The sequence below is a fragment of the Acomys minous genome (assembly GCF_964271855.1).
Source record: "Acomys minous genome assembly, chromosome: 12".
Classification (NCBI taxonomy): domain Eukaryota; kingdom Metazoa; phylum Chordata; class Mammalia; order Rodentia; family Muridae; genus Acomys; species Acomys minous.
In genome coordinates this window covers 88,339,633-88,367,556 of record NC_140493.1, presented here as the reverse complement: position 1 = coordinate 88,367,556, position 27,924 = coordinate 88,339,633, and the positions used below count along the sequence as shown (strand labels likewise).

Below are 27,924 nucleotides of genomic sequence, written 5' to 3'. Positions count from 1 at the left end.
CCATATGCCTGTGCCTGTCTTTCTACCTGCGGGTGGGTGAAGCTTTTGTGAAATGGTTAGAAGTGACACTTGGTGATAAGGAAGTGGGCAGAGCATGGATGGGTCCCACTGGCCCCCAGGAGGACTATGATAGCCTGGGTAACAATGGTTGGCGCTTCGCCCCTTTCAAGTTTAGCATATTGACAAGTACCATTTTGTTGGTTGTTGGGTTGGGGGGGGTGTCTTTTATTTTGTTGAGTCCTCAGGGACTTGCTGTGTGGCTCTGGCGGGTCTAGAACTTGCTGGTAGACTGGGCTAGCTTTGAAATTACAGAGGTCCACCTGCCTCTACCTCTTGAGTGCTGGGAATAAAGGCAGGTGCCGCCACTCCCATCTGAGAAAAGGTTCTTGTCACAGCAGCCTATTGACGGGATCCAGGGAAGGTGGAGGTGGAGGTGGGCTTCTCACCTGTAGCTAGTTCGTTGTATCTAGGGCTTGTGAGCGTCATTTTCATCATCAGCCTCACAGGCTTGTGAAATGTTCTTTTATATATATGTACATATATTATACACATACGTGTGTGTATGTATCTATTGTTTTTATTTTATGTGCATTGGTGTTTGCCTGTATGTGTCTGTGTGAGGGATGGATCACCTGGAACTGGAGTTACAGACAGTTGTGAGCTTCCCTGTAGATGCTGGGAATTGAACCCAGGTCTTCTGGAAGAACAGCTTGAATTATTTTTTGTTTTTAAAGATTGGTTTATTTACTTTATGTATATGAGTGCTCTGTTTTCATGCACACCAAAAGAGGTAATCAGAGTCCATTGTGGATGGCTGTGAGCCACCATGTGGTTGCTGGGAGTTGAATTCACGATCTCTGGAAGAGCAGCCTCTTAACTGCTGAGCCATCTCTCCAGCCTTTTTGTTTTTTCATTTGTTTTGGTTTTTTTGGTTCTCTGTGTAGCCCTAGCTGTCCTGGACTCACTTTGTAGACCAAGCTGGCTTCTAATTCAAAGCACTCCTCCTGCCTCTGCCTCCCGAGTGCTGGGATTAAAGGTGTCCATCAGTACGCCCAGCTTTGAAATGTTCTTGACTAAACAAAGCACACAGTTTCCTCTTAGAGAATCTATAATCTTTGCTTGAGACTGACAGCGCTGTTGGAGGGTGTGGGCTGATGAATTGCCCGACAGCTTCATGTAGCTCTGTGTCTGTGGCCTGTGCCTACACCTCTCTTCACCCTCATTTGGCTAAAGTGGCACTGATAGCCCACGTAAGATGAAGACGACACTGCTGTCACCCCCACACATACACACGCAGAAGCATACATGTGTCTGTAAACTGGCATGAGTTAGTTTTTATGTGCATGCTGGCATTCACAGTTGCCAGAAAAGGCTGTCAGATCCCCTGGAACTGGAGTTACAGGCAGATGTGTTCCTGGGACTTGAACTCACATCTGCAAGAACAGTCTGAGCTCTTTACCATTAAGCCAGCTCTCTCATCTGGAACAAGTCATTTTTATAAGTAAAGAAACCAAGAGGAAAGCTCAGGGAGGTGTGGCGCCCTGCCTAGGTCGCATCGCTGGTTAGTAAAGCTATCCTTCAAACTCTTGGAACTTGTTCTTATCACTGTGCTGACTCATCAAGAGTTTGTATCAGGTCAGTGACTTGCTCAAGGTCATGCAGGAAGCCAACATTCAGGTTCATTTCACATTTACTCCTTTCACAGCTTTGTTGTATATGAGGCCAGGTAGTCCAGTGGTTACCTTGAGGGATGTTTCTGTTTGGTGGGTGAAAGCATACCCACTTAGTCTCTAGATATCAGTAGCAACAGATTCTCAAGCTTGGACCACTGACAAATGCCCTTTTAGTTTTCCCTAAAATAATTCCCTCAGGGTTACTGACCAATGGTAAATCCCAACACAGCCTGAGATGTCAGGCCAAAGACAAGGAAGAGGACTGAGGTTGACCTGGCAGTAGATTAACTGGCAGTGTTGCTACATAAACGAAACATAACCCTTGGGGACATGATGCTGGCACCTCCCTAGGTCACTTATTTGGACGTAATCAAGGAACATTCCCCAGGGATGTTCCCCAGGCTCAAACCCATCTATAATGTGATCTAATGCCCTCTTATGGTAGGCAGGCAGAATACTGCATACATAATATATAAATAAATCTTTTTTTAAAAAAAGATTTACTCATTTATTTTATGTTTGTGAGTACTCTATCTGCATGTACACGTACATGTCAGAAGAGGACACCAGATGGTGTCATAGATGGTTGTGAGCTACCATGTGGGTACTGGGAATTGGACTTAGGACCTCTGGAAAAGCAGACAGTGCTCTTAACCTCTGAGCCATCCCTCCAGCCCAAATAAATCTTTAAAAAAAGAAAGAAAGAAAGAAAGAAAGAAAGAAATCCAAGGAACCTGAGGGACTGACTGGTAAGGATCACCTTCCATCCCAACCTGGCCTTCAAGGAGCCTTGGAATTGGCCGAACGTAACAGATTAGCAGGGACAGGAATTTGGCAGGTGAAAATGCTTTCACATCTTCTGTAGGTTAGAATTATAACCTCTAAGGCTCTTCGGGGTCTGGCATATGAGCGTGGGTGAGAGCATTTTGCTTAGTGCAAAATGTTCATAAGTGAGCACAGAGATGTTTTCATCTTCGGGGTTTATGAAAAGAGCATAGGAGCGACAGTCTTGGGCCCTGCGATGAGGTTGGCAATACAGCTCAGTGGTAGACTGTTTACCTAGCATGCTTGAAACCCTGGGTTCTGCTCCCAGCGAGGGGCAGGGAGATCAGAAATGCCCGGGCTTGAGAAGCAAACAGAGATACAAATCTTAAAGCCGGGCATGGTGGCACATGCCTTTAATCCCAGCACTCGGGAGGCAGAGGTAGGCAGACCTCTGTGCCAGCCAGGTCAGCTAAGGCTGTTAACACAGAAAAATCCTGTCTCAAAAAACAAAACAAACAAACAAAATACAAATCTTAGCCCTGCCCCATCCTAGATAAGATGTTACTATCTCCCAAGTGGTGATTTCATCTCTACAATGTGGATGAGGCTGATTTCTGATGACGGTAATGAAATGAGATATTACAAGTAATATGTGTAAATGAGGTAACACACAAAATTTTGCTTTTGTCTACTTGCCTGGTTTTACATGCTGCTGGGGACTTTAGGCAAGCTTTCAACCAACTGAGCTATCCCCTGTCCCTGTCTACCTGATTTTCTGACAGAGAGTCTCACTGAATCTGGAGCTCAAATACTTTTATTTTTAATTATGTGTATGTATGTATGTCTGTGCAGTATGTGTGACTGAGTGAAGGTGCCTGAGGAGGACAGAAGTGCTGTGTCCTCTGCAGGTGGAGTTTCAAGCAGCTGTGAGCTGCCCAGCGTGGATGCTGGGACCACATGTATGTCTTCTGCCAGCGTAGTTGTGGGCTCCTAACTGCCGAGTGGTCCACACCCCACTTTTACTGGGTAGCCAAACTCAGGTTCTTATGCGTGGGCCACAAGCACTCTACCTACTCTACCCGCTCACTCCTCAGCTCACAAGATAAATGTTTTTACTACGTTGTTAACTACTGTGGACTGTGGACGAGCAAGGTGGTTTATGCGAGTAATCCCAGCACTTGGAGGATGCAGGCAGAGGTATTAAGGAATTCAAGGCCAGACTTTGCTATAGGTCTAAGGCAGTCAGGCTATGTGACATCCTGCTTCAAACAACACCAACAAAACAATATATTCGTGTGTGTGTGTGTGTGTGTGTGTGTGTGTGTAGAGAGAGAGAGAAATATGTTTTCAATCATTAAATAAAATATCTGGCCCAAGTTATGGTTTCTTTCTTAGTTGAGGCTCTATAATCTAGTGGGGAAATGTTGGTGTAACCCTGGCATGGCACCTGAATGCTGGAGGGAGGTGGGGCTGCCCTAGACCACAGTGGCGACACACAGCTAGGAAGCCGGAGAATCCTCTCGGTGCATCTTTTCCGAAAGGCGATCTGAACTCATGTCAAGCCCTGACCTCAGAGCATGACCCTTACAAGGTGTTAGCAAACTGTTGGCCCAGTGGAGGGGAAGCTTGAAGCTGAAGCGGGAAGGGAGATTTGGAGCTGGATTCCTGTGGGAAGCTGGCACCACAGCCATCCCCAGAGGGAACAGAAGGCGTTCCAGGAAGCATGCTACTGCCCTCTGGCCAAGTTCTCTATAGAAAGTAGCCAGATGTTACCTTTAAAAAGCCAACAGACAGCTGGGTGAGGTGGTGCACGCCTGCATTCCCAGCACGCAGAGAGGCAGAGGCAGGCGGATCTCTGTGAGTTCGAGGCCAGCCTGGTCTACAAAGCAAGTCCAGGACAGCCAAGGCTACACAGAGAAACCCTGTCTCGGAAAAAAAGAAAAAAAAAAAATCAATGGACACCAGAGGAAGTTGGCCAGCTTACTTTGTGTTCCCCTTCTGTGTCCTTATGTCATCCCCGTCTCCACTCTCCACAGTACCTATGGGGGTGGTGGGCAGTGGGCTGGCCCTTTAAGCAGCTGCCATCTTTGGAGTCCTTCCCACCTTGACCTGCAGATTCTTTGTGCAAGTTTGACTTGGAAGACCTGCATATCTAAGGAAGAGGAGGTGAATGAAAAGCCACGGCCAGGGGAGGGCCAGGGGCTGGGCCTCATTTCTGCCCTGCTCACCCGTGTGCAGCACCCAGTGAGCATCAGGCCCCAGAGCCAGGTGCCCTGTGCTTCCTGCTCTAGAGGAGGCCCTAGCCAATGGCCCCACGTGAGTAACCAAACCACTGAAATAAAAAAGTAGCAAGTGCTGTAATAAAGGCATGAATAAGCCACCATAAGAACCAGAAGCGGGAGCAATTAAAACTAATACATAGCAATAATAACATGCCTGGGAATATGTTATGGCCTGGCAGAGAAAGTGGAATTCAAAACTAGCTTTAAAGGATGTGTAACAATAACACTTAATAGTTATTACTGGCCCTGGGCAGTCATTGTGCCCATTCATTATCACAGTCTCTGCCTTTAGTATCTTCAGTTGTGAGGGTTGGAGAGGTTAAATAGCCACGGCACCCAGGAAACTCAGATTTCTTAAACTAGGCAAGCATGGTGGCAGAGACCTGAGCCCAGCGTTGGAGGCCAAGGCGAGAGCATCCTGTCAGGGTGGAGGCCAGCCCGTGTTACAGGCGAAACCCTGTCTCAAAAACTAACCTCCAAGACCTAAGCTCTTCCCTCTGAATCTTCCAGTTATGGCCTTGTAATTTCGAAGACTTTGAACTTGAAAGCTGTTTTAGTTAGGCATGGTGGTGCATGTTTATAATCCTAGCACTTGTGCTGCTGAAGATCAGGGGGAGTTTGAGGCCAGTCTTTCTACGTAGCTAGAGGGAGGGAGAGGAGAACAGTGCTGTGGAAGTGAGAGCGTACACTGAAGTCCCTCCATTCCAAAGGCAGGATTTGGGCTTCTGTGATTGGAGCCAGGTTGGTTCCCAGAACACACTGGGGTTCACAACCAGCCACAACTCCAGTTACAGGAGATTAAAAAAAAAAGTTCTCCTGTGACCTCCCTGAGCACCCTGCACACACGTGGTACACAGACACACAGTCACGAGAATATGCATACTTGTATAGACCATGCTGGCCTTGAACTTAAAAAAAAAAATCTTCCAGCATTTGCTTCCTGAGTACTGGGACTAAAAGCATGCACCACCACTGCCTGGCAAAATAAACTTTTAATAAAATGTTATCTCATTAAACAAAAAATCCGAATCCAAAGATCCACTAACAAAACATGGAGCCTCTATAAAATATTATACTAACTAGTTTTGTTTCAAGCTAAGTTCCTAAGCTAAACTATAGTAAGCCCTATGCTGAATTCAAAATAACACATAAGCCCCACTGTGTGTGTGTGTGTGTGTGTGTGTGTGTGTGTGTGTGTGTTGTTTTAGGGTGTAGAGGGCAGAGCAACTCATCCCAAAAGACCATCATTAGTAAAGTGACAGGGTAAAATATAAGTGTGGAGAGTGACAGTGGCACAAAGTGGCTTAAGCCTGTCTGGAGTCAGTCAGATGCAGCTCTGCCGCTTGCTCTCTGTTGCATGACTAACCTGTTTGCCTGTTGTTGTCTTTCCATCTGTTAGAATAGGCTAATAACGGTCCTTACATCACAGAGCTGGGGAAAGGAATAAGATAAAGCAGCGTGTGGCCCTGAGCACTCAATTAGTGGCAGCTTCAAAACAAAAGTGAAGTATTAGCTATTTCCAGACACCCCGACCACTTGAGAAAATGCACAAGTGTCTAAACCCCAGGCTTTTCATTTGTTAGTTTTGTTTGGGTTTGGTTTTTTGTTTTGTTTTGTTTTGTTTTTTTGAGACAGGTGTCACTTTGAAGCCCAGATTGGTCTTAAACTGTGCCAATTGTAGAAGCCAAGCTTCTTTGAGAGGTTTTTTTGTTTTTGTTTGTTTTTAAGTGTTGGGGAAACGTAATCCAAAGTGAGGCGCTGGCTATTTGTTCTAGAATGTGTGTAACTAAATGTGCAGAAGGCCCGTGCACTGAGAAGGCTGAAGTAAGCACCTACATAAGGAAACTTTTTGTCCCAAAAAACCGAAACAAAACAAAACACTTTGCTGTAAAGTATCAGTATGTTTGTTATGGATATTGCCTCTGTGGCTGGAAGGGTTGTTTAAACTCTCAATCATGTGGTACCGCTGATTTTCAGGCAGTATTACACACACACACACACACAATCTCTTTCTCTCTCTTACGTTCGTGTCAGGAGAACAAGGTTTAAGGTCTTTCCCCCTTAGTCACAGAATTCATTTTCTTATCACAAATCTCAACACAGTTCGAAGGAATCCACAATTTCAATTCCAGTATTAGCAGGAAGGGAAGGTATTGAACTTGGAATCAAGCTTGATGTTTGACTCCTTCAACCAAGTTGTCTGCTTCTGTGTCATTATCTCCAGGGTCCGTGTCATTATGCCCAGCGACAGCCCTTCATACATACATATTCAACAAACTGAAATGAGGTGGTGTGATGTTCGCAGTTCGATTCCGTTCTCTCCTTTGGTCCAGCCGCAGGCAGGGGGCAATAGTAGTCCTTGAAGGAGGAGAAGCCGACGAGGCATGATCCATCACGGAGGCGTGGGGACCTGCAAGGCCCTAATTAGTCAAGCTCTTCCTTTGAGCGGCCTACAGGAGCATCGGATGGTCCCTCCCTTTAAAACAGAAGCTGTTGTTCTTTCCATGTTCTTTGAATTTCCTTCTCCCAGATCAGCACTTGAATACGAAAGGACTGCCAGCGCCTCGGGCGGAGCGCAGAACCAGCGCGGGATTGGGGCGCCCGCTGGTCCGCTAGTCCCCGCCCCCCGCCCTGGAGGACCGTGGGTGGACGCTCTGGCAGCACGCCTCTCGCTGGTCTGGGCGGAGGTGGGCGGAGCTAGCGCCGCCCGGGCTGGGGAAGCGGAGGGTGGGGACACTCTGGCCCGGCTCTCGGTGGTGCGGGGAGCAGCGGCCGCTCTGGTCGGCGGACGTGCTGCGGAGCAGTCCCGGAAGCGAAGCAGCGATGGCGGAGAGTCCGACTGAGGAGGCGGCGACGGCGACGGCGAGTGCCGGGGCAGCAGGCCCAGGGGCGAGTGGTGTTGCCGGTGTAGTCGGTGTTAGCGGGAGCGGCGGCGGGTTCGGGCCGCCTTTCCTGCCGGATGTGTGGGCGGCGGCGGCCGCGGCGGGCGGGGCCGGGGGGCCGGGGAGCGGCCTGGCTCCGCTGCCAGGACTCCCGCCCTCGGCCGCTGCCCATGGGGCCGCGCTTCTTAGCCATTGGGACCCCACGCTCAGCTCTGACTGGGACGGCGAGCGGACCGCGCCTCAGTGTCTACTTCGGATCAAGCGGTGAGCCGGGGTTTTTCCTCCTTCAACCCGGAGCCCCAGGGCTCGACCTTCCCCGCCCCCCACCCTTCCCCTTCGTGGCTCACTCCCGCCTCAGGTCTCGTCTCCCAGGCCCAAACCCTTCAAGCCTCTGCTGACGGGGCCTTAGTGTCTCCCTCTCCCTCCTACTCTCCTCAGCGCCCGGCCCTGCCAGCCTAAACCAATGCAGAATTGCCTTCGGGCCTACCCCGCCCCTTAGCGACCTCGGTGAGCCCTGCGGCTCCATTCCCGACGCCCTATCCCTACCCCCTTCCGAGCGCCCGAAACCCGACCCTTTTGCTGTTCAGTAAACACTCTGTCCCGCCCTTCGCGCCTCCCCTCTAACCTACCCCACCAGCCTACCTAGAGGCTGTCCTCGGGCCCCACCCATCGGGCCCCCCTCATCTCTCCTGGATCCCAGCTTGGACATACTCTCCCCGCATTGCTCAGTTGCAGACTCGAGCCAGTCTTCCTTTTTACCTTTCCTTTGCTGATATCCCCACCATATGGTCCTTTCCCAGATCTAGATAGCTTCCCTGACTTTGCAAATCATCTCTTGAAACCCCCTTCCCGGCTCCCTAAAGCTGTCCCACTCTCACACCTGTTTCAGAAACCCAGCAATCCTCCCCTTTCCCAGTCTCACTCTGAATTGTAGCGTCTTATTCAAGAACTTTTTTCTGTATTTACTCCCTAGATTGTCTGGTTTACTTTTGGGAAGCAGATATACTCCTTTCAAATATAGGGACAAGAGCCCTAAGGCCTTCCTGTGCTTTTTTTCTTGGGTGACTGCTCTTAGATCATATCAATTCAGATAAATGTGTTTTTGCAAAAGTCCTTCCTTGTATAGTACCTATTGCACAGGAAAGAGTAACTTGTTGTTTCCTGATGACCAGATGTACTTTTCTTCATCCCCCTTAGATAGTATTACTCCAAACATTCGCGGTCCCTTCAGGTACCTGCCCATCTACATATTTTCCAAGTTTCTAATAAAAAAAAAATCAACTACACCATGCGTGTAAGTACCTGGCACAGTGCCTGACACAGAACAACTTCAAAGAGCTATTTGAGTCTCCCAGTCTTTTTTTTTTCCCCCTTCCCCAGAAACAGGGTCTCTCTGTGTAGCCTTGGCTGTCCTGGACACTTCGTAGACCAGGCCAGCCTCGATCTGCCTGCCTCTGCCTCCCAAGTGCTGGGATTAAAGGTGTTTGCTACCACGCCCGCCTCACACTTTTTTCATTTTTCTTTCTTTCTTTTTTGGGTCTCCCAGTCTTCATATGCCTTTGTACTGTGTCTCCAGACTTGCTCCTCCTCGTTTTCTTGAGCCAGTCCTCAGATGATCCTTTCTAGATGATTAGATTTCAACCTATACACTTCATCTAGTCTAGTTATTAAAAGTCATCTTCCAGATACAAGCTTCTGGTGGTTTCAGGGGGTTCCCTTTCCCTAAAACAAACAACTCCATCTTAAAAGTTTCCTGAACACACAGGTCATGGTTGACTTGCTCCTGATAGTGTTATGCAGTCTCCTTACCAGCAAAGATCCACTGTGTGGCTTATGGAGCAAGTTTTGTACTGGACTTAATGACTTTCTAAACCATCTCTGTGGTCAGTTGCCTGTAGTACCTGGGAATCCGGGAGATGGGAAGTAAAGGGATTTCCATGTGGGAAGGAGTGAGAGTAAATGGGGTGTGGCTTTTCCAGGGTGACATCTGATAACCATTGGGGTGTTGGCTTATTTTTTTCTCTCTCTCAGTGCCTCTTCCCCTTCCCCCCCCCCAGCCCCCCAGGAAACAATGCCCTTTTGATAATAATTTGCCCTCTGCTTGCCTGACAAGTATTCAGCTGAGATTTTCAGCCAACAGGACAGTGCAAACATTTCGGTACCAAGCACCACTTTGTCAAACCCTGGGCGCACTGAGATGTTAATAGCTGTCCCTCTCAAGGGATTTCCCTTTCCCTTCCTCACTCCTCCTACTTCCTCTTGGTGTTATACAGGGATATCATGTCCATTTATAAGGAGCCTCCTCCAGGAATGTTCGTTGTACCTGATACTGTTGACATGACTAAGGTAGGTGGCTTGATGGGGGGAGGGGGTAGGGGAATTACGGGAAAATTAGGCCCATAAAATTAAAAGAGCTTAAAAATTCAGCTGTCCTCTCTGATTATATAGATGACAAAAATCAAAACTCCAAGAAAGTAAGTGGCTTGCCCAAAGCTGTACATTGAGCGATAGAGCAAAGTTCTAACTAGGATTGTTGTTAGGGTACACACAGGTATTGTTTGCCTCCCAAATGCCCCACTCTAGGTAGTTAAGTGTGGTCACGCTCTCCATCGCACTTCCCAGCTGTTGTTCCATCCTAGCACCTTGGTTTTTACTGTGGTGCTGCAAGGAGGCTGGGGATGAGGCCATCTTGGCTGAGGTATTTGTGGTAAAGGTTCCTGGTCTCACTGATTTGGAACATCTCCCACCCCCAGGACCTCCCTTGTCCTCAACACAAAAAGCTTCTCCGTACTATTACTCTAGCATATATACCTAGGTTTCTGTCACTGAATCTTCTGTTCTCTTGAGTGAATTTGGACATAGACTGATCCTGAGAAGAAATCAAATTTTCTAAATCTAGTATTTTAAGCAAACACTAATGAGTTCAGACTTCTAAAGTGAAAACTCAGCTTTTGTATTGTTACATACTTTTTAAATTTTTTAATAGACTTTCTTTTAAATTTTTTTTTCTCCCCTTCTCATGTGATTGGAAATGTTTTTCCTGTGACCTGCTGTGGCCCATCAAATGCTAGGGTAATATGCTAGTCTCCGAGGCCTTAGAATTGATGCCAGGTGACTTGACTATTTCCAGAGTTTGCAGACTAGAATATAAACCTGTGTTGCCAGGGCAAGGTAGGATTATAGATGGAAGCATGGGAGTGCAAGGCCTTTTTTCCGCTTGCTGTGTAAATTCTGAGCACACTTAAGTCATTAATAGAAGCCTTTGAAAATGACAGAGAATTGAAACAGCTCAGGTTTGCTTCCCTTTTCAAAGGGAAATTGTGGTCAGTGTTACGGTTGTGAGGGATTACTGATTTAACATTTTCTAATATATTTTATTAATTTATTCATATTACATTTCAATTGTTATTCTATCCATTGTATCCACCCATTCCTCCCTCCCTCCCATTTTCCCCTCACTTCCCTTCCCTATGACTGTGAATGAGGGGACCTCTTCCCCCTGTATATGCCCATAGGGTCTGCTTCTTTTTTTAAACAACAGTGTTGGCAAGACTTTGGGGGATAGCCTAACGCCCCCTGCCCATCATACAGCTGCAGAGTAGAGTTGCATCATAAGCATGGTTAAAACTGCTGGGATTTTATAATGTATATTTTATGTTTAGGTTCCGTTTGGTGTCCATAACACCAATCAGGGAGGTCTGGTAGGAAAAAACAAAACAAAACAACTTGTTTTAAGGTAATATTGACTAGAGTCACTTTGCTCCTTGGGCTCTGACCTTTTAACATAAGCTCCTAGTGTGGAGTGCGATGCTACCCCACTGTAATGGGATTTCCTTACGCTGAGGACCTGTTTACATCAGTCCAGGCAGTTCTTTCTGTATGGTGAGGACCTGGAGTGTGAATGCCAGGCAGTGCTTGCTACTGCCCACTGTGTCTGGTGGGGGTAGCCCGTGGAAGCCAGGAGGGGTTGTGGTTGGGTATCACCTCACAATTTTGAGATGGGGTTTTATTTTGCAGATTCATGCATTGATCACAGGCCCATTTGACACTCCTTATGAAGGGGGTTTCTTCCTGTTCGTCTTTCGGTGTCCACCCGACTATCCCATCCACCCACCTCGGGTCAAACTGATGACAACGGGCAATAACACAGTGCGGTTTAACCCCAACTTCTACCGCAATGGGAAAGTCTGCTTGAGTATTCTAGGGTAAGAGGAGACGTCTAAGTGGCCAAGTTGGTATCAGCAAATAATCACTCTAGGGCAGCCTTTATCAACTACGGTTCCTCATCTGAACCAGCAGTGTAGACGTGATCGATGATTTGGTTCTCAGGAGGGTACATTCTAGATGGGAAGGAGTAAAATCAAATCATTACATGTAAGGGATGTCTTAATGAAGTGCTTTACTAAGTGTGGCTGTGGAGCTGCCATAGCAGTGTCTACAGACTTGGACTTTGCATCCTAGAAGTGTATCAGAAACTTGGCTGTGCCAGCATCTACTTTTTAGAGGTCATGCAGGTGATTATGCTGTATACTCCTTTGAGAACTATTCCTTTCTTTTCCCCCAGAGGCTGCGGGTCTGTTGTACTCATGTAGTGGGTGTCGATACGACTCTCTGGTGGGTCATCCCCCCTACACACACCCCAGGGATCTCTGTGTAACAGCCCTGGCTGTCTTGGACTCACTTTGTAGACCAGTCTGACCTCAAGCTCAAAGCGATCACTTGCCTCTGCCTTCCCTAGTGCTGGAATTACAGGCGTGCGCCACCACACGTGGCTTTGTAGTGGTGGGAATAATGAGTATGATAATTTAACTATTGAATAAAAAGTCTGAGCTTGGAGGTCACATCAGATATGAAACAGGTTTCAAACACACTTCCTAGGATGCTGCTCTGTAGAGTTCTTACTCATCCTACACCATTTGCCTTTGCAAGTTAAAATTCAGGAAGAAGACTTACTGCATGGTTTGCATTCTTTGCACTCCAGGTTTGCTTGAGGTACAAAAATATTGAAAAGGTTGCTTCCTTTTTTATTTTTTGAGACAGGGTTTCTCTGTGTTGCCTGGCCTGGCCTGGCCTCACAGCAGCCCACCTGCCTCTGCCTCCTAGCGTACTGGGATTACAGGCGTGCACCACCACTGCCCGGCTTCCCTCTTATTTTTATCCAGTACATTTCTAGGTTTGTGTGTGAGGAAGACAACTGAGGGGTGCTAGAAATGTGGTTCTTCTTTTTTCCCTAAAACTCTCAAATCTAGGAATATGAATACTCTGTTAGGCTTATGATTTAATAAATCCTTCATTTTATTAGGCTAATAAGTGTCTCTGCTGATGGGATTGGTCTATGTGTATGTCCCTTGGTAGTATGGACTTTTTTTTTTTCTTCTCTCTCTCTTTTTTTTTGTTTGTTTGTTTGGTTGGTTGGTTGGTTGGTTGGTTTTTTGTTTTTTGAGATGGTTTCTCTGGGTAGGTTTGGCTGACCTGGACTTGCTTTGTAGACCAGGCTGTCCTGGAACTCACAGCGATCCACTTGCTTCTGCCTTCCAAGAGCTGGGATTAAAGGTGTGTACTACCACGCCCGGCGGTAGTATGGAAATCGAGTCATGGGTTTGGAATGAAATTTTCCTTGCTTTGTTTTCGTTTTGTTTTATGGTTTTTCGAGACAGGGTTTCTCTGTGTAACAGCCCTGGCTGTCCTTGATTCTCTTTGTAGACCAGGCTGGCCTTGAACTCATAGATCCACCTGCCTCTGCCTTCTGAGTGCTATGATTAAAGGCATGCGCCACCATGCTCAACTCCGAAATTTGTTCTTGACAGTGTGTGTGTGTGTGTGTGTGTGTGTGTGTGTGTGGTAGGTTTTCCTTTAATAAGCTAATACAAAGCTATTTTGGACACTTACCAGCTCATGCAAAGAACAGGCAAAGAATCGTGATTGAGTAAAAGTGGCAGAAGTGGTACTGGTTGCTCTTTCAGAGGTCCTGAGTTCAATTCCCAACAACCACATGATGGCTCATAACCATGTATAATGTCATCTAATGCCCTCTTCTGGTGTACAGCCATGTATGTAGGCAGAACACTGTATACGTAATAAATAAATAATCTTTTTTTTAAATCATTATTTTTAAAAAAAGAAAGTGGCACAAGTTTGTTGCAAGGAAAAAAAGACCCATTGTGAAATAGAGATTTTACAATTAAGAGTCAGGGAGTAAGCCAGGTGCATGCCTGTAATTCCAGCATTCTGGGAGGCAGAGGCAGGTGGATCTCTGTGAGTTTGAGGCCAGCCAGGGCTGTTACACAGAGAAACTCTGTCCCAAAAAAACAAAAAAGGAAAAAAGAATCAGGAGTAGAAAGAGTCTTAGGTAGATTTAGTTGGTTACATTAGCTTTATTGGTCTAATTTCTTCTCTTCATACCTAGAAAGAGCCTGTTGGGCTGACTCTCTGCCAAAGTAAATGGAATGCCACTGGCGCTGTTGACTTGAGTTCCCACACACATAAAGTGGGGAACAGCACTGGAGAGAGCAGCTCTGAAGTTACTATTCCACACCGTGACTTAGGCCTTCTTCCAGTGTAGAAGGGAACGGGCAGTGGTCAGTTAACTTAAATAAGCAAATCTTGGCTCTGGTTGTGTTCTGCTTTCAACTCTCATGCCCCGTCTTATTAATTAATTGAGCTAAAATAAATACCTGCTGTGCATGGTGAAGCAGATCTCTGTAAGTTCTAGGACAGCTAGGTTGACATTAGTAAGACCCTATCTCAAAAAGAGAAGGCACTGGCTTTCAAATGCCTCACTTTGTTTAATGCCTGGTGTGGTTTAAGCCAGGAATGGTGTAGTGCCTGCCTATAATCTGTGACATTTAGGAGGCAAAGGCAGGAGGTTCAATTTAAGCCAAGCGTGGTGGCGCACACCTTTAATCCCAGCACTGGGAAGGCAGACCAGCCTGGTCTAACAAAGCAAGTCCAGGACAGCCAAGGCTGACACAGAGAAACCCTGTCTCGAAAAACCAAAAGAAATTTACTAATAATTTAAAAAAAAAAAAAAAAAAAAAAAGAATACCCAGGGTTGGGCTGAAGAGATGGCTCAGAGGTTAAGAGTGCCACTTGCTCTTCCGGAGTTCCTGAGTTCAATTCCCAACAACCACCTGGTGGCTCACAACCATCTAGGTGATCTGATGCCCTCTTCTACAGATAAAGTACTCCTATACAATAAATAAATAAATATTTTTTTTAATTTTAAGAATACCCAGGGTTATATACCATGACCCAGTCTTAAAAGAAAAAAGGGGTGTGTGGGGGGGTATTTTCCCTGGTTGTTTTCCCTCAGATAGTGTTACAGTGTTGGGCTTTCCACATTCTGAGTATGCACCATCTATCTCTCTCAGCAGAATTGTGTATCTTCAGAGAATTTGACCCTGCTTGTCTTGTCACAGAGCTGAGTCCATGCATTTCAACATGTACTCTCATAGGCAAAGCTCAGGCACCTTGGTGCCTTTGATTAGCATGCCTTACCTTCACCAGCTCTGTCTCCACCAATAAATAAACAAGCCACAGTGCTTAACACTTAGAGTTATTTTCCCTAGCTTGGGCTCTTGTTTTGGTAGGGTAACCTTCTGTGGCTACTTTTTCTTGTTTGCTCTGTTTTTTTTTTGTTTTTTGTTTTTTGTTTTCTGTCTCAGTTGATATGAGGATCTAGGCATTTGCCTGTTTTAGTGAATGAGGGTAAGGCAGGCAATAATAGTGAAAGAGGAACTTACAGTGAGCCAGTAATGATGGTGGTGCGCTGCTGTCAGGGTTCCCTGGCTATTCTAAGCATCACGCTCTTCCCTTCCCTCTGCTATGTTTGCAGTACGTGGACTGGCCCTGCCTGGAGCCCAGCCCAGAGCATCTCTTCTGTGCTTATTTCCATCCAGTCCCTGATGACTGAGAATCCCTACCACAACGAACCAGGCTTTGAACAGGTAAGGACTGTTGGGCCATGTGCTGAGGTCTGCACTATCAGGGGCTGTGGGTGCTGTGAGCTATCCTTTGAGAGTCCTTTTTCTCTCTTCTACCTAGGGTAGCTCCACATAATACCACTATAGAGAAAAAGGGAACTGACATGTTCTTTTTTTATAAGAATTACAGTTCATGCCAGGCCGGTGCTGCAAGCCTGTGACCCCAGCACTCAGAGAGGCAGAGGCAGGTGGATCTCTGAGTTCAACCAGCCTGCCTCGACAAACAAACAAAAAAGAATTATAGTAACAGCTGGGCATGGTGAAGCACGCCTTCAGTCCCAGTACCAGGAAGCCAGAAGCAGGTGTATTTCTGAGGTTAAGGATAGCAAAGTCTATGTAGTGATTGCCAGCCAGCTAAGACTGCAAAGTGAGACCTTGATCTGCCCCTACCCTGCCACCCCCCTCCAAAGAAAAAAAGGAAGGATTGGTCTTGAATTCTTTATATTCCCACAAACTTTGAACATTTTTTCCACAAGATTTGTTTTTGTTACTTGAGCATGAGTATGTGTGCTATGTGGTGTGCACACTTGCATATGGCATGAAAACCTGGGGTTGAGGTTGCAGGGCATTGTGAGCTGCTAGGTATAGGTGCTAGGATCAAACTTGGGTCCTCTGGAAGAGCAGCAAGTGCTCTTAACCACTGGGTTATCTCTCCAGCTTCCTAGACCTTCAACTTTTGATGCCTTGCTTCAATCTCTCCCAGCAGTGAGGATCATAGGCCTGTGTTACCAGGTCTTTCTCTAGCTATCTATTACTTTGGAGAAAGGAAGTATTGTAGTTAAAGGAGCTAGTCATGGGCCTGGAGAGATGGCTCAGCACTTAAGAGCACTGGCTGCTCATCCAAAGGTCCTGAGTTCAATTCCCAGCAACCACATGGTGGCTCACAACCCTCTATAATGAGATCTAGTGCCCTCTTTTATCTGATGCTCTCTTCTGTCATGCAGGCAGACCTGGAATAGAGTGCTTATATATAAAAATAAATCTTTAAAAAAAATAAAATAAATAAATAAATCTTTTTTTTTTTTTTTTTTTTTTTTTTTTCCCGAGACAGGGTTTCTATGTGTGTAGCCTTGGCTGTTCTGATTCACTTTGTAGACCAGACTGGCGTTGAACTCACAGGGATCTGCCTGCCTCTACCTCCCAACTGCAGGGATTAAAGGCTTGTGCCACTACACCCAGCTCTTTCTTTCTTTCTTTTTTTTTTTTTTTAAAGGAGCTAGTCATTATGGGTTTTTGTTTTGTTTTTTGAGATAGGGTTTTTCTTGTGGTTCTGGCTGTCCTGGACTCTTTTTTGTGGACCAGGCTGACTTCGAACTCACAGAGATCCACCTACCTCTGCCTCCTAAGTGCTGGAGTTAAAGGTGTGCACCACCACTACCCAGCTTCTTTCATTGTTTCACTGTGTGTGTTTGGGTCATGTACTCCAACTGACCTTGAAGTACCTTTGCACTGGCTTTTTTCTTTGGCTAAATTCGTACTATGGCATCTGTCAAATTACAGGAAAGACATCCAGGAGACAGCAAAAACTATAATGAATGTATCCGGCATGAGACCATCAGAGTTGCAGTCTGTGACATGATGGAGGGAAAGTGCCCCTGCCCTGAGCCTCTACGGTATGTGTTTATTTTGCGCACTCGGTTTGTGTGAGCTTCGCATCAGACCCCATTGTCAAGAAAAGTAGAAAAGATGGGTTTCTGTTTTAATTCATTGGTTTGGTGTGGTTTTAGACAGGGTTTCAGTATGTATGTAGGGCTGGCTATCCTGGAACTCACTTATGTAGACCATGCCGCCCCTGAATTTACAGAGAAACCCTGCCTCAAAAAAGAAAAAAGAATTTACAGAGATAATCCTGCATCCCAAGGATGAAGTGTGTGTGCCACCACAACTGGCTCTTACAGTCTTTTTTCAACATAAGGTTTTAGCCAGGCGTGGTGGCGCATGCCTTTAATCCCAGCACTCGGGAGGCAGAGGCAGCCGGATCTCTGTGGGTTGGAGGCCAGCCTGGTCTACAAAGGGAGTCTAGGACAGCCAAGGCTTCATAGAAACCCTCTCTGGGTGGTGGTGGGGGAGCGCGGACGGACAACAATCAAGATAGGGTTTCTCTTTTGAAGCCTTGGCTATCCTAGAACTCATTGAAGCTGGCCTCAAATTCACAAAGATCCTGTCTCTGCCTCCTGAGTGCTGGAATTAAAGTTGTGCACCACCATGCCTGGTTTAGACTTGCTTATTAGGCAAGCACTTTACTACTAAGTCCCAAAATTTTTTAATTATCTGTTCCTCCTTGGCTTGTGTGTCCTGTGGGTGTGCTTTTGTGTGGAGGCCAGAGGTCAGCATTGGGTCTTCCTTTCTTCTTCTCTGTTTTTTGAGGTTGGGTTATTCCCTGAAGGTGGAGTTAACAGTTTCTGCTAGATTGGGGGGTCCAGCAAGACTCCAGGATCCACCTATCCATTCCTGGGAGTGCCCAGAGTTTGCAGATGTGTGCCACACGCAGCTTCCACATGAGAGTGGGGATGTGAGCTCAGATCCTTATGCTTACTTGGCAAGCACCCTACCTACCAGTCGATCCTACACAGTTTTAGTTTTCTTTGTAATGTATACAGTGCTCTGCCAGCAGAAGGGGGCACCAGATCTCATTATAGATGGTTGTGAGCCTCCATGTGCTTGCTGGGAATTGAACTCAGGACCTTTGGAAGAGCAGCCAGTGCTCTTAACCTCTGAGCCATCTCTCCAGCCCTACAGTTTAAGTTTTCAACCTAGGCTGAACTGGAACTCCTGATCCACCTGCCTCAGCCTCTTTAATTCTAAAAAAAGAAACTTAAAATCATCCTGCCTACTCTGCTTTATGCTCGTTTATTTCTCTTGGTTCATGCTGGTTTTGGTTTTTGGTTGTTTTTTTTTTTTTTTTTTTTTTTTTTGAGACAGGGTTTCTCTGTGTAGCCTTGACTGTCCTAGACTCACTTTGTAGTCCAGGCTGGCCTCGAACTCACAGCAATCTGCCTGTCTCTGCCTCTGCCTCCTGAGTGCTGGGATTAAAGGTGTGCGCCACCACGCCCCGGTTGGTTGGTTTTTCGAGACAGGGTTTCTCTGTGTAGCCTTGGCTGTCCTGGACTCACCCAGCTTTTGGTTCATGCTTTTAAAGAGCTAGTGGCTGAACAACTAAAAAGTTGTTCAGAGTTTCTTAGGTTTTTGTTGTTGTTTGTTTGGGTTTCGGAGGGAGGCTGGGTTTTGTTGTAATTGTTGTTGTGTTTTTCTAAGACAGAGTCTAACTATGTAGCTCTGGCTATCATGGACCTCACTGTGTAGACCAGGCTGGCTTCAAACTCAGATATTCACTTGCCTCTGTTTCCTGAGTGCCACTATGCCCAGCTTTTAAAAATTACATCAGCGAGCGGGCGTGGTGGTGCACACCTTTCATCCCAGCACTCGGGAGGCAGAGGCAGGTGGATCTCTGAGTTCAAGGCCATCCTGGTCTACAGAGGGAGTCCAGGACAGCCAAGGCTACACAGAGAACTCTGTCTCGGAAACCACCACCACCACCACCACCCCAAAAAGTTTTACATCAGCGAATGTAACAAATTAGCTGAGTGAGAAGCTTGCTAGGAGCTGGGTGTGTCAGTGCACACTTGAGACAGGATCTTACTATATACTTCTGGCTGCCTTGGAACTCACTATTCAGACTAGGCTGGCCTAGAATTCAGAGATCCGCCTGCCTCTACCTCCCAAGTCCTGGGAGTAAAGGTGTGGGCCACTTTGCTGGGCCTCTCAGTTCTGTTTTAGTTTGGTTTGGTTTCTGAGACAAGGTCTCTCTGTGTAGCCTTGGCTGTCCTGGACACCCTTTGTAGACCAGGCTGGCCGCGGCCTCTTGGTTCTTTTAAGAGTATGAAGTTTGATAGGGAAAGCAGAGTGTATATTCAGGGAGTCCCCTAATTTCATGAAGGCGTGAAGAGCCAAATGACAGTGAACTCCATTAAAACCCATTTCAGTTTACTTCTGAGTGTTAAAACTAGATGAACAAAGCATAGTTCAAAACTTACTAAGAGGACTGGATGGGGTGTGTGTGTGTGTTTGTGCATGATGTAAAGAGTCCGATGCCCTGCAGCTAGAGTCACAGACAGTTGTGAGCTGCTGAGTGTGTGCTGGGACATAACCCAGGTCCTGGGAGAACAAATGGTGCTTTTTATGTATGCAGTGCTCTGCCCGCATGTGCACCTGCACGCCAGAAGGAGGCGCCAGATCTCATTATAGATGGTTGTGAGCCACCGTGTGGTTGCTGGGAATTGAACTCAGGACCTTTGGAAGAGCAGGTGGCGCTCTTAACCATTTCTCCAGGCCACAGATGGTGCTGTTTTTTGAGAGTCTCCCCCTCACCCCCCAGACAGGGTTTCTCTGTGTAGACTTGGCTGGCCTCAAACTCACAGTGATCCACCTGCTTCTGTCTCCAGAGTGCTGGGGTTAAGGATGTGGTGGCGCCACTGGGCTCAAGGTGGTATATTCTCCCCCCCCCCCTTTAATTTTATTTATTGGTGTTGTGCCTGCATGTATATCTGTGTAAGGCTGTCAAGTTGCAGACAGTTGTGAGCTGCCATGTGGGTGCTGGGAATTGAACCCAGGTCCTCTGGAAGAGCAGTCAGTGCTTTTAACCACTAAGGCATCTCTCCAGCCCCCTCAGGTGGTACTCTTAAACACAGTTTTGTTTTGTTTTTCGAGACAGGGTTTCTCTGTGTAGCCTTGGCTGTCCTGGACTTGCTTTGTAGACCAGGTTGGCCTCGAACTCACAGAAATCCGCCTGCCTCTGCCTCCCGAGTGCTGGGATTGATGGCATGCGCCACCATGCCTGGCTTGTTTTGTTTTTTTCAAGACAGGGTTTCTCTGTATATCCGCTCGATCAGGCTGGCCTTGACCTCAGAGATCTCTGCTTCCTGGGGATTGGGATTAAAGGTGTGCCTGCCACACCCAACCTGTTAGGTTCACTCTTTAATTTGGCATTAAAATTAGGAAATGAAAGGGGGACCTGTGGCTCATGTTTCTGACTTCTCTGTTTCCAGGGGAGTAATGGAGAAGTCCTTCCTGGAGTATTATGACTTCTATGAGGTGGCCTGCAAAGATCGCCTGCATCTTCAAGGCCAGACTATGCAGGTAATATAGTCTCTTGTTGCTAGTTCTAGAAGCCACACACACAAAAATAATCATTTGAGGAGCTGAGGCCATCAAGAAGACTGACTTGCTTAAGAATATGAAGAGAGCTGGAGAGATGCCTCAGAGGTTAAGATCATTGACTGCTCTTCCAGAGGTCCTGAGTTAAATTCCCAGCAACCATATGGTGGCTCACAGCCATCTATAACATGATCTGATGCCCTCTTCTGAGGACTGTATAAAAATAGTAAGTCTTTTAAAAAATAATGAGATGTTTCCTAGTCATGGTATAGTCATACTCAGAGTCAAGTTGGTCCTGAGTTCAGTTCCCCACACCCACATGGCAGCTCACAACTCTCTGTAGCTCCAGTTCCAGAAGATCCAACATCCTCTCACAGACATACAGACAGGCAAAATACCAATGCAAAAAAAAAGAATAGGCTGTGTTGGGGCCAGTAAGATGGCTTAGTGGATAAGACAATTTGTACACAAGCCTGGTGACCTGAGTTTAATCTCTGCAACCCATGTATAGGTGGGAGGAGAGAACTGACTCTACAACATCGTTCTTTGCCCCTGACTTCCATATGTATGCCTTGGCATATGCAACACACAGTAATAGCAACACAGTGGTTCATGTCTGTAATCCTGGCACTTGAGAGGCTTGGGCAGGGGAATTGCTGTGAGTTAGAGGCCAGCCCAGATTACATATAGTAAGCCCCTGATGCAGATTTTTTTGAGATGCAAATTAAGGAAGGGACCTTATTTGTTTTGAAACAAGGTCTCATTATATTGCCCTAGCCAATAGAACCCTAAAGTGTAGGCCAGGCAGGCTTAGACTTCACAGAGATCTGCCTTCTTCCCGAATGCTAGGATTAAGGCATGTACCACCACATCCAGCTTCCGAACGCCTTGTTTTCACTCATGAGGCAGAGGCAGGAGGATTTTTGAGTTCTGAAATAGCCAGGGCTATACAGAGAAAGAAACCCTGTCTCAAAAAAAGAAAAAGAAGAAGAAGAGCTGGCTTTAACAAAGAGAGTCTTATTACCCACGTCATAGACAGAATCATCTGTTTGATGAAAGCTGAGCCCCGGCACCCCCCCCCCCCCCCCAGTCTTGGAGCATCAGTTCATTGGATCTGGATTCCTTGCTTAGAAGTGGGATGGCTTGGCTGGGTGTAGCCCTACATCCCATTTCCTCGAGAGATATAGCAGGAGTATACAGTGCTTAAGGCTACCCAGGTAGTTTAGTGAGAATTCTTCTCCAAATAAAGAAAGGACTGAGGATTTTAGCTTAGTAGTAGAATTGTCTGGCATGAAGGATACCCTGAGTTCATTTTTGTTGTTGTTGTTGTTGTTGTTTGTTGTTGTTTTGTTTTGTTTTGTGTGTGTGGTTTTTTGTTGGTGGTGGTGGTGGTGGTGGTTTTTGTTTTTGAGACAGGGTCTCTCTGTTAGCATTGGCTGTCCTGGACTTGCTTTGTATTCCAGGCTGTCAGTCATCTGCCTACTTCTGCCTCCCAAGTGCTGGGGTTACAGGCATGCGCCACTACCACCCAGCCTGAGTTCAAAAGTTGTAACCCCAAAAGGAAAGAAAAATAGAGTGACTTAGGCAGTTGACTAAGCACCCATGGCTTTCCCAAGCTCCTCTTGGGCTGTTTCTATTTATGCAGCCCCCTTACAGTAGGCTCCTGGTAACTTCTCTGTCTACTTATTTGCCTTGAAGGACAACTGATAAAGCAGACTGAGGATAAACTTGTTTCCTGAACAAAGTTCCTGAACTTTTTAGGATACATTAGAGGAAGCCTGCCCAGATCTGTTCTCCATGAGGAAGCTTTATCCCTGGTGACAGTTACCAACATTCAGGTTGTGAAGGAAAACTGTGTTCAGTGACAGTCAAGGCCTACTTGGGTCAGCATCTGGGGAAGGGAATAGGGGAAATGGAGCCAAAGGATGAGGGAGTATTTGAAGAATTGATAGCCCAAGAATAAAGAAGAATCTCACTTTAAGAACTATAACCGTGGCCTGCTCTACAAAGTGAGTCCAGGACAGCGAAGGCTACACAGAGAGACCCTGTCTGGAGGGGGCCGGAGGAACTATAACCCACATGCCTTTAATCCCAGCACTTGGGAGGCAGAGGCAGGCAGATCGCTGTGAGTTTGAAGCCACCCAGGGGTTTCTCTGTGTTGTTTTAGCTGTCCTGGACTTGTTTTGTAGACCAGGCTGGGCATATTTTTGTGTGTGTTACTACCATGCAAAGAAAGGGCCCATTGTTTAAATGCTGGCCCTGTAAATTTGCTACCATTAAATCCCTATCTAGGATTTGTTTGCTGGTTTGGTTTGGTTTTTCTTTTTCTTCTTTCTTTCCCCCCCCCCCCCAAGACAGGGTTTCTCTGTGTAGCTTTGGCTGTCCTGGACTCTCTCTATAGACCAGGCTGGCCTCGAACTCACAGTAATCCGCCTGCCTCTGCCTCCTAAGTGCTGGGATTAAAGGCCTGCGCCACCATGCCTGGCTGGTTTGGGTTTTCAAGACAGGGTTCCTCTGTATTTATTTTAAAGGCAGGGCTTTACTATGTAACCCTGGCTGGCCTGAAGCTTACTCCTATATATTCTTTTCTTTCTTTTTTTTTTTTATATATATATTATTTTCAAAACCTCTTTTATTATTATTTTTGTTTGTTTAGGATTTTTTTTTTCCTCCCGCAAGACAAGGTTTCTCTGTGTAACCTTGGCTGTCCTGAACTCACTTTGTAGACCAGGCTGACCTCAGACTCACAGCGATCCACCTGCCTCTGCCTCCCGACTGCTAGTATTAAAGGCGTGCGCCACCACGCCTCACTGTTTGGTTAGGCTTTTGCTCTTTGGTTGTGTTTGTTTTTGTTGTTTGTATGCTCCATTCCAGCTATAACTATTTCTGATATTTTAAAGACAGTAAATCTATAAAATGTTTAGTGTGGTAGCACATGCCTTTAATCCTAACACTTAGAAAGCAGAAGCAGGCCTATCTAAGTTCAAGGCCAGTGTAATTTACAAAGTGAGTTCCAAGCCAGCCTCAGCTACACAGCGAGATAGACCCTGTTATTATTGATACATAGAATATATAATTAATGAATGATTTGGCCAAGGGGTACCATGCCAAGGTGTGCCCCTGAGGAATTAGTCCATGGAACAAATCTGGTATAAGGAAGTTTATTGGGGGAAGGGAAAGGACCTGGAGAAAGTGTAAAGGCATCAAGTGAGCCAAGGGGGCTCCTAGAATCGGAGCGGGGGAGTTGGAAAAGAGAGAAGTTGGAGAGAAGAGAGCTGGGGTGGCGGGGTCCTCAACGCCTCACCTGACAGCAGCGGGTGTGACATAAGCAAGTGCTAGGACCCTAACAGACCCTGACTCAAAGAAAAAAAAAAGGTAGTGATCTTTGATCTAGAAGGACACTGGCTAAGGTCCAGACTAGGTGGCCCCCAGAGCACGGCCCAAAACCTGAATAGGAAGGTGGTGGCAGGTTTCTGAGGAGGAGTACAGGTGCTTATCAGGAAATCACCACTCCTGACCTTTAGACTTACTTGTGGTCTAAGAAAAACAATATCCTTGGTAAAGACAGAAGAGACGGGAGATTATTTTCTTGAGTTTTCAGAGGTTAGTTGAAAACACAGGTCCTCAGGGCCAGAGATGAGTCAGCAGTTCAAAACAGTGACTGCCTCCAGATACCCAGGGTTTGATTGCTCGCACTGGCATAGCAGTTCACAACAGTTCACAACTGTCTACAACTTCAGTTCCTGGGGATCCGAAGTTATCTGTGGCCTCCATGGGCACTGCACATACGTACTGCATAGACATACATGAAGGCAGTGCACCTGTACATCATAAATAAACTCAAAAAAAGGAAAAGCAAACAGGCCCACCTAATGATTATGGTCTCCCTTGATATTTCATAGAATTCCTAGTATTCTCTTTTGCATGTTGGCTTCTTTCCAGAATGCAAACGTATTTCAGTGTGATCCAAGCTAGACCTATTTGAGGCCATAATACACTATTTCATTTGGAACCATTTGGACCACCTGTGCTCTGCACTGTGCCTTTCTCTGTCTCTGTGGCTCAGCAGGTGAGCTTGCATTTCAAAGCTGTACTGTAGCCTGAGGCATAGACTTTACTCTTCATCTTCTGGTTTCCTTTCCCCACAGGACCCTTTTGGAGAGAAGCGGGGCCACTTTGACTACCAGTCCCTCTTGATGCGTCTGGGACTGATTCGGCAGAAAGTGCTGGAAAGGCTCCATAATGAGAACGCTGAAATGGACTCTGATAGCAGCTCATCTGGGACAGAGACAGACCTGCATGGGAGCCTGAGGGTCTAGACCCTGCTCCCCTGCCCTTCCCCCAGCAGAGCCCCTCCCCTCACCCCATGGACGGAGAGGCACTGTGCATCTCCCTTCAAAAGTGTCGGCATCCCGCAAGATGGCAAGAAGCAAGCAAACTCAATCCCAGGGTGTGGGGGTGGGGCTGTTCCAACCTGACCTCCTTGGTGCTGGAGCACCGTGGGCTGTAGTCCATCCTGGATCAGGGCCAGGGTACTTTTGCAAGAGTACCTGGAGTGATGGCCTCTGGGAAGCTCAACAACCAACACACCTCTCTGCAGGGCCAGCCAATTAGGGATAGGAGAAGACAGAAAATGAGAACTCAAGAGGGAGCATGCCCACGTGGTTATAGGGATATCTGGGAGTTTGGGTGGGGGTGCTGTCCGTGACTCTTTAAGCAGTCTGGTTGGTTATCTGTTTGTCTTCAGTCTTGAAGCAGGGCTTCCCAACACCCTTTTCTTCCCCTCCCCTATTATTTCCCATGGGCCAGCATAACTTTGTTTTTCCTAATTTATAGTCACTGTTCTAGACAGACCAAAGACAAGGAACAGTGGTGGAGTCTGGGCTGCTGATCAGTAAGCTTTACCTAGCACCTGAGCACCTTTTTCCTCACAACACTTCCTCTGCATTTTAGGTTACAGGTAGGAGGTAAGCCTGACTGGAACTAAGCCTAGGTCTCTGTGAAGCCTGCACAGGCGTCAGGAAGCTGCTTACTGTTTCCCACAATCACTGATTTGAAAGGTTCCCAGCACAGGCAGCTGCAGCATGTATGGGGTTTGAGCCACTACATAAAATAGTACCTTACAGATTTTCCTGGATACAAGTCAATGAGGGTGTTTTTCTTGGGGAGGAGCACAGGGAGACTGGTTTTGTTTTGTTTAGCTGTTACTGTCTGTGGTCCCTGTCCTCCCTTCTGCCCTACCTACAGTCCCTCGAGATTTGTGAGCATGGACAGTCAGTGGGGAGAGGATTGGGGCCCGGACTCCGCAGACTCCTCCCTTTATCTTTACCCTCTTTGTCACTGGCTCTGTTACTTTTTTGAATTTAGCTACAATGATCCTTCAGCTGTTTGAGTCAGAAAAAAATGTGTTTTCGGTGGCTGGAGTCAGAGGAATTCATCCTTCCCAGTTTGATAAGTTGACACTTTCAGGTTTGCTGTTCTAGCTCCCAGTGGTGGGTTGGTGGTCCACACGAGCAGGCCTCCTGGTCAGTGTCTAGCCCTGAGGAACGAAGAGACCTGCCTGCCCTGCCCGCTGCTATAAAGGTCTCTGCCTTGTGGATCATGGGACTCCCTTGGAGAGACAGGGAGAAGATAGGGCACAAAGAGGGACCTCTTGGGAGGGCAGAAAGCAGGGAACTGGACAGGGACGGTTCACTTGGGGAGAAGTCTTGTTTTGGCTTCCTGAGGCTGGGTCAGATGTGGAAGTTTGAGAAGGGACCCTGCTTCATTTCCCTCTTCATTCCCAGAGCTAGTCCAGGGCCGAGAAGAATGCCTTTGGTCTGTGGGTCCAGTGTTGTCTGTCATCCGTTTAAGTGTTCCCACTTCAAGTGACAATCTTCTCCTTGGCCCTGCCATGGGGCAGAGCATGGCTGGCATAGCAGCCTTTTATGCCCTAATCTTAAGTTGAGGAAATATATGCACAGGAGTCAAAGAGATGTCTTTATATCTGACTGTACATAAATGAAGTTTTCTTTTTTTCCTTTTTGGTGCAATAAAGTTTGTTTTGGCAGAAGGAGGAAGCGCCTGTGGGTGCGGGAGGGTTTGTGGAAAGACAACATGGAATCATTGCTAGCTGCAGTTCACCTGGGCAAAACACTGGCAGGAGGGAGGTCCTCAGCTTTCTAGAAGCTGAGCACTGAGGCGTGTGTAGAACTATTTGTGGCTCCTTTTACATCATTTGGAAATGGAGTTGCTCTCTGTATGCTCCGCCCTCAGCAGTCAGTGAAAGGAACGACCAGCCCTGAGTAGATTCAAAAGTAGCCTTCAGGGCTGGGTGGGAGTGGCCATCTTCTGTGAGCAAGTCTCTATGGAGAAGCCACTGCTTCAGTGTCCAGATACTAACATCTGACGTTTAGGTCTTAGAAGACTGGGCTATAAATCCGCGTCTCTTCTCCATTACCATCTCATTTACATGCAGTGAGAATCTTGCCTTTTTATATTTTTTAAGGTTTTTTGACACAGGGTTTCTCTGTGCAACAGTCCTAGCTATCCTGGACTCGCTTTTGTAAACCAGGCTGGCCTCGAACTCCGCCTGCCTCCCAAGTGCTGGGATTAAAGGAATCTTGCTTCTTTCTAAGGGAAGGCTTTTCCTCTTGGTTGCTCACGGGTGCAGGAAATAGGCAATGCACATTATGTCCTGCCCAGCCTGTGAGAGGGCTAAGTGGGTGCTGGGGCTGGTACAGCCAGGCTTTAGATTTGGCACAGCCTAAACCAGTGGCCTCTGGCATTCAGTGCCCTATAAATCAAACAACATTCAACCACAGGACGAGTGGGTGCTGTATGTAATAAGAGCACAAGGGGGCCACTTAGTAATTCCCTACCTTGAGTCTACAGGATGGGAGCTAGTGAAGACTGTGAACAAATTGTTCACTTGGAGGGTTGACTTCCCAGTGAACTGTACTGCTTGCTTTCCTCTAAACACCAGATTTGAGTTTCACACAGTTCAGTCTCTTAATCTAAAACCTCTACAGAAGACACAGGAGGGTAAACCGGAGTGACTTACTATGAGAGAGCCTAGGTCCGCTAGGGTGGAAAACAATGAAAAAGAGGTTTGCATCAGTGGAATGGCAGTTTTTCTCACAGCTGTATTAAAGGCTAGCCATGAGACTGCATCTTGCAGTCTCTGGATTTGTAGATGTTGTGTCCT

General features: G+C 46.8%; 1 protein-coding gene across 1 annotated transcript; it reads left to right on the top strand.

Annotated features, from left to right (window-relative positions):
* The first annotated feature begins 7,473 nt into the window (after positions 1-7,473).
* UBE2Z (ubiquitin conjugating enzyme E2 Z) lies at positions 7,474-26,790 on the top strand. The gene is made up of 7 exons (XM_084749963.1): positions 7,474-7,866; positions 9,876-9,948; positions 11,620-11,807; positions 15,437-15,548; positions 17,085-17,197; positions 20,630-20,720; positions 24,887-26,790. The coding sequence occupies exons 1-7, from the start codon at positions 7,544-7,546 to the stop codon at positions 25,055-25,057; spliced, it is 1,071 nt and encodes a 356-aa protein (XP_084606089.1). The 5' UTR covers positions 7,474-7,543; the 3' UTR covers positions 25,058-26,790.
* Positions 26,791-27,924: the final 1,134 nt, after the last annotated feature.